This window comes from Hipposideros armiger, unplaced genomic scaffold, assembly GCF_001890085.2.
Source record: "Hipposideros armiger isolate ML-2016 unplaced genomic scaffold, ASM189008v1 scaffold_813, whole genome shotgun sequence".
In the NCBI taxonomy this organism is placed as follows: Eukaryota; Metazoa; Chordata; class Mammalia; order Chiroptera; family Hipposideridae; genus Hipposideros; species Hipposideros armiger.
Genome location: NW_017732163.1, coordinates 282,219 through 289,100, shown reverse-complemented (window position 1 = coordinate 289,100; position 6,882 = coordinate 282,219). Strand labels below are relative to the sequence as shown.

At 55.4% G+C, this 6,882-nt stretch overlaps 1 protein-coding gene across 1 annotated transcript; it reads right to left on the bottom strand.

The window, feature by feature from the left end:
* Nucleotides 1-1,446: 1,446 nt before the first annotated feature.
* ZNF835 (zinc finger protein 835) lies at nt 1,447-6,325 on the bottom strand. The gene is given in 6 exon segments (XM_019628868.1): nt 1,447-2,089; nt 2,092-2,439; nt 2,442-2,767; nt 2,769-3,187; nt 5,399-5,489; nt 6,107-6,325. Coding segments are annotated over 4 exon segments (1,350 nt in total). The 5' UTR covers nt 3,143-3,187; nt 5,399-5,489; nt 6,107-6,325; the 3' UTR covers nt 1,447-1,787.
* Nucleotides 6,326-6,882: the final 557 nt, after the last annotated feature.

Here is a 6,882-nt window from a genome sequence, read left to right as displayed (position 1 = left end):
GGTACCTCACCTTTTCCGACCCCCTCCCCTATGTGATTGAAGCCGTTCTGCCCCTCCTGGAATAAGACATGTTGGACCCAGCTGGATACTATACTGCTATAGTATCTATGGAACATAGTGGAGGGGAAAATGTGTCAAATATGGGAAATCTAAAAACCATAGGGAAAAAACTGGGATGCCCTTCCGGCTACCAGGTGGCAACTGCCTTGTAATCGTTATCATGAAACCGCTATTCTGACTGTGGGCGTAGCTTCTGGGTCGACAGGACTGCTGCACGCTGCCACCAGGGAGCAGCGTCAGCATCCTGCGCTGTGGCGCTAGCTGTTTGCTGAATGCCAATTCCTTTTCCTCTTTACTTTGTCGGTAATCCCTAAATTTGAAAAGCTCCGAAACCAGTATTTTTGCTAACGTCTCCCCCAGAGGCTCAGCTCCTTCCACAGCTGTAGAGCCTCTGGCTAGACTCACTCCTCCCCCAGGGTCCTGCCCCTCCTACACCAGGAAGGACTCAGGGTCATGCACACCCCCGCCCCATCCCTGCTCCACTGCAGGGACAAGAGGTCAAAGCCAGGCAATCAGTCAACATGGGAGGCAGTGCCCGAGCAACGCTGTCCACACACAGCAGAAGTCAGCACGGGAGCCCCTCACCACTGGACACAGCCCTGGGTCTGTGCATTCGGAGGGTGGTCTGCCAGTCTGAGCCTCTGCACTGGCACACTATGACCTACTGGACAGGCTCTCCTAAGCCTAGGCGAAAAGGCTCGGAAAACCCATGCCAGCCCCGACCACAGTCCCGCTTACCCACCACCCCCTCTGCTGTGGAGGGCGCGTTTCTCCTGTTCACTTGGGTGATGGAACTCAGCCTCGTGTCCGTAAACTAGCATCCCATTTAACTCCTTCATCCACTCCCCCAACATTCCCCGGGGAGATCTACTCTGTGCTGAGGCCCCAGCTGGGCAAGGTTTGGATCAGAGGGAGGAGCCAGACTGTGTGGTCCATGACCCTAAGGGCTCTAGGGCGGGATGTGGTCAACTATTCTTTCAGTCAGCTTGGTATTTCTTGAGGACTGTGTGTGGAGGCTTGAACTGGGCAATGTCTGGAGTTCCAGGAAAAACCAGAATGTGTGGTCTCTGACTGAGAGGATTCAGGGCTGGTACTAAGGATGTTTACCTACTATACATTCAGTTACCTGGCCTATTAATTTATATCTCCTGAAGACCTACTATATAATGAGACCTGGAATGGGCAGTGTCTGGGGCTCAGGGAGAAACCAACTGTATGGCCCTTGACCCTGAGTGACTTGATGCTAGGATGTACAGCTATTCATTCCATCATCCAGCACTTAATGAGGACCTACTATGTGAGGCCTGTCCAGGAGATGCCGGAAGTATAAAAGGCACACTCTCTCCTCCCAGGCCCTCACCAAAAGGACTGCAACTTTTATCCAATTTAATTTATTGAACCATTGCCAGTTCAATCATGAAATCAACAATTACAAGGGCAGCCACAGATCCACAGATACTCCTTCAGGTCTACTTTGGTGGGTCACGTTTATAATTTTGAATCAGGGAGGTGGTGGGGAGTCCAGCAGATGTGGGATGCAGTCCCAGCCCTGAGAAGACATCCTCCCTGTGTGACCTCGAGCAAGTCAGAGAGTTTCTCTGAGCTTCAGTTTCCTCTTGGGCAGCACAGGAATGAGAGGGTATCTCCCCTTAGTGCCGAGAGGTTGGACATGAGCCGTGAAAATGCTCACTCAGCACAGTGCCAGGTACAGGAGGCCCCAGTAACAGTCAGCTCTTATTCTGCTGGTCCCTGGAGGTTTCTGCAGGGCCACTACTGCTAACAGGCTTCTCATCCCCATGCAAGCTCAGGTGTCCACTCAGGTGTGGCAGCCGGATAGAGGTGTCCCCACACAGGCCACGCTTGTGGCATGTTTTGTCAGTGTGTGTCCTCTGGTGCCGAATGAGAGTGGAGGAGAAGCCAAAGGCCTTGCCGCAGGCACCACACTTGTAGGGCCACTCCCCAGTGTGCATGATGTGGTGCTGAATCAGGTAAGCGCGGTTGCGGAAGGCTTTGCCACATTCGGGGTACCATAGGGCCGCTCCCCAGTGTGTGTACGCCGGTGCAGCGTGAGCGCCGAGCCCTTGCTGAAGGCCTTGCGGCAGTCCCCGCACTGGAAGGGCCTCTCACCGGTGTGGATCTTCTAGTGCTCCAGCAGGGAGGACGCATGGCTGAAGGCAGCCCTGCACTCCACGCACTTGTAGGGCCTAGCACCTGTGTGCGCCAGGTGGTGCTGTGCCAGGTGAGAGCGGTTGCTGAAGGCGCGGCCGCAGTCCCCACAGGCGTAGGGCTGCTCACCTGTGTGCACGTGCCGGTGCTGAGCCAGGTGCTCCACCTGCGTGATGGCCTTGGCACACTGGCTGCAGGTGTAGGGCCGCTCGGCTGTGTGTGTGTGCGCCGGTGGCGCAGCAGCGCCGAGGAGAAGCGGAAGGCCTTGGGGCACTGAGTGCAGGCAAACGGGCGCTCACCTGTGTGTATGCGCTGGTGCTCCAGCAGGGCCACGCGGCCGCGAAAGGCCTTGGCGCACTGGCCGCAGGTGAAGGGCCGCTCACCCGTGTGCACACGCCGGTGCTGCGCCAGGTGCAAGGGGCGCACGAAGGCCTTGCTGCAGTCTGGACACACATGAAGCAGCTCACCCGTGTGCACGCGCCGGTGCAGCGTCAAGTGCATGCGCTGGCTGAAGGCACGCCCAGTCTCGGAACATGGAAACAGTTTCTCCTGTGTGCGTCCTCCGGTGCAGGGTAAACACGGAACAGTTGCTGATGGCCTTGTCGCAATCCTCGCACTTCCACAGCTTCCTGGGGCCTCCAGCATCTGCGTCCTTCCGCTTCGGGCTCTTTCCTGGAGCACCCTGCCTCTGGGGCCCACAGGTGGCCTGAATAACTGGAGGGCTTGGTCTGGTTCCCAGGATTCCGCCGAAGTCACCAAGCTCCTGGGCGCCGTCCCTGGCAGGGTCCTCCTGGCGGGCCTCTGGCTTCACACAGCTATCTGGGTTTTCCTGCCGGTCCTTGAGCTGACTGTTGGGTGTCCAGGCTTCTCCGAACTCAGGGCCCTGGAGGGCAGCGACAGCCAGGAGTTCTTCCATCCCTGCACTGAACTGCTGCCTCGAGTTCACGACTCGGTACTGGATCTGGAAGAAAGAAAATAAAACCAAAGAGGTTTGTCATTTGTCCTGGGCTAGGAAGGGCCCAGAGCAGGTTCCCAACCTCAGCACTGGTAACAGTTTGGGTCAGATCATTCTGTCCTGGGGCCGTCCTGGGACTTGTAGGATGTTGAGCAGCACCCCTGGGCTCTAAACACTGGAGGCCAGTCGTACTGCCCCTCTCTGTGCCACCCTCAGGTGCCACAACCAAAAATGTCTCCAGACATTGCCAAGTGTCCTCTGGGGGGGACAATACCACCCCTGATTGAGAATCACTGACTAAATGGAACTGAAAACAATTTTAAAAGATTCTGCAAAAACATGAATCCTTCAGCTCTTAAATATAGCCTGTGGTGCTATGGACCAAAATGTGTCCCACCAAACCATATGTGGAAGCCCAAACCCCCAATTTGAGGGTGTTCGGAGGTGGGGCCTTTGGGAGCTGTTTAGGGTCAGATGAGGACACGAGGGCAGGACCCCCCCGTGATGGATTAGTGTCCTCTGTCCACCATATGGGGACACAGCGAGAAGGTGACCATCTGCAAGCCGGGAGGAGGGTTGCAGAACTGGACCATGCTGGCATCCTGATCTCGGACTTCCAGCCTCCAAACTGTGAGGAACACAGTTGTTTAATCCACCCAGTCTATGGTATTTCATCAAGGTGGCCCGAGCTAACTAACACACCTAGAGGGACGGTTTCCTTTTCGGGAGAAAAATCAGTCCCCTCCACAAACAGCAGAAAAGGCAGCCCCCACATTCCATGCTTAACATACTGCTGGAAAAACCACTGGCATTTTCCAGGAAAGCTGACGACACATGCCCAGTGGCCTAGTACTTACATTTTCTGGAATGTAAGCACACGTGTGTGCCAGGAGGCGTATCTTGAGATTGTCTGTAATGGCCGGATATTAGAAACATGCCAACCGTCCACTAACGAGGGAATGGACAACTAAACAGGGTACATTCACACGGTGAAACATCTCACAGCATAAATACAAATGACCATCAGCTACCGCACCAGTTCAGAACCTCAAATACAGTGTTGGCAAACATGGTAGGATATAAAAAAATTTATCAAGTATAACGTGATTTAGGCTTAAAAACAGGCCAAACTAGACCATTTATTCTTTGGGATAATGGACATATGTGACAAAGGTTCACTGCTCCACCCTGGCGCAGGCACATGCAGAAGTTGGCCCCTCCCCAGGTGGGGTGACTTGGAATCTGCTTAACAAAAGCCCCAGGTGGGCCAACAGAGGGTTAAGAGCTGGCTTGGGATGCCAGCTCTGAGCAGCAGGGCCCTGGTTCGGATCCCACATGGGGGCCAGTGACACTGCCCTCTACAGCTAAGATGGTAAACAACAGCTCGACCTGGAGCTGGGCTGCCGTGAGTCACCGGCGACAGCGTAGGCTGCAGCCCCTGCTGCAGTGCGCTGCCATAAGCAACTGTGTGTGGCCAGCAGCCAGCATGAGCGGCCGGCAGCCCAAGTGAGCTGCCAAGAGTCGCTGTGAGCGGCCGTCCAGAGGTCAGCGACTGATCTGCCTCACCCGGGAAGAGCGCAATGATAATACCAACATGGGCCAGTTAAGTGACGTCCTCCACAACTAGACTGAAGAATAAAAGGACATCAACTTGTCTGTTCCCCTTCCCCTGATTCCCCAGCACTGTTCCCCTCCCCCAATTCCCCAATAAAATCTTTAAAAAAAGTCCCAGGTGACTTGTGGGCATAGGAACAACTGTGCTGGTCTCAACCACTCTGAAGCCAACACGGAAATATTATTATGGCAGCAGTAATAACCGGCATTCATTGGACACAGAGCTATGTGCCTGGTACCCTTTAAGCCCTTGCCACATATTAGCTCATTTATTCCTCAGTGAGGTCCCCAGAAGTGGTGATGCCAGGCCACACTGGGGTCGCCTGGCTCCAGACCTCATCCTCTACAATGCCCCCACTTGCCCGGGGCATGCACGGCTCCAGCCACAGGCCACCTCCCTGTTCTACAAACACACCAGGCATGCTCCTGCCTCAGGGCCTTTGTACTGGTGGTTCCATCTACCTGGAATGCTCTTCCCATAGCACAGGCCTTACTGAGAAAATGACTTCTGAGCAAAGACCTATAGTTCTGGTGCCACCCGCATAGGCAGTCTCAGGCCTATGCTGGGCCCAGCTGAGTCCCCAGAGCAGCAGTGGTACCCACCTCATGGTCTCAGGAGCATCAGATCCTGTCCATGTCACTTAGACTGGGGTCCCTGCTCTGGCCACCATGCCTCAGTGGGTCCAGTCGGCATCTGTGGGAGAAAGAAATAAGGACCCGTGAAGGAGGATTCTGGAGCAGACAGGTGGGTGGAGCCAAAAATCCAGGTTGTTTAGTGTGTGTGTGTGTGTGTGTGTGTGTGTGTGTGTGTGTGTGTGTGGTGCATGGAGGGGGGTAAGCCCAGGACGGTCACACACACACACAGGCACCTGAAGGAAAGACACAGACACACTCAGAGACAGACAGACACATCACATCACGCACAGACACACGGGGTCGCATGCAATTACCTTGGGGGGCAGTCATGCTCTGGCCCCCTCCCTGCACTCACATGCTCTTACATGGCCACCCATATGCTGTGGCACACAGTCCTCCCCACACACAAGGAGGTAGTCAGTCTTGTACACCTGCAGTCCATGCTTGCACATACACACGTAGCTACACACACAAGGTCACACGGCCCTCCTCCACTCAGACCATGCACTGCATCACCACCCACAGTGGCACATCCGGAGTCACACCCAGTTGAGCCAACAACCTTCACACGTGTTCAAAGCCACATGTGTGCAGCTTTTTCCTCACACAAGCACACACGCAGTAATACCACACTTACACAGTGTCTGCCATAAACATACCCTGTGACATACTTACACTGCCCTCCACACGCAGAGTCGTACTCAGGTGTACACAGAATGACACAGGCACACCCAGGCCGCCCAGCTCCAGGATGGTAGGCACACGCACTGAGCCATCCTACAGCATTGCATACCCCTCACACCCAGGAGAATAAGTTCCACACATGCCCAAAGTCACACATGGGCACAGGTCCCCAAGTGCACAGACACTCGTTTATGCACATACCACCACGGTGCAAACACACAGTGACACGTGGGGACAGACTCTTACTCTGAGTCGCACGAACAAGTTACACGTCCGAAAGAGCACAAACTGTGAGTCACCCACACGCAAACATGTGCGAGGAATCACGTGCACAGTGCATGTGCACGAAGTTGTGGAGTCACGCAGGTGCAAACACGCTGACATGCGAGGCAGGACTCACATGCATACGCCGCTGGAATCACGAACGTACAGAGACCCACAGATACGCGCACACGTTCACGCGCAAACTCACGTGCGCATGCGCACACCACACCCCTTGCACCTTCGCCTCCCGAGGCCAGCTTTGAAGGCCTGGGGCGGCTGCTGCCGAGCCTGGTGAGTTCGGGTCAGACTCTCGATCTTCGGCCCTACCCGGTCCGCAGAGCCCTCCGGTGACCCCTTGTCCCGTAGTGGCGCGGACGTGCAGACAACACAGATAAAGGCGCCGGCCGCCGCAAAAGAGCTCTAGCGCCAGGCCAGCGCGCACTGGGAGAGTACGAACAGCGCGCGGTTCCCAAGAACTAATACAACTCCGAGAAAGCGCCGCG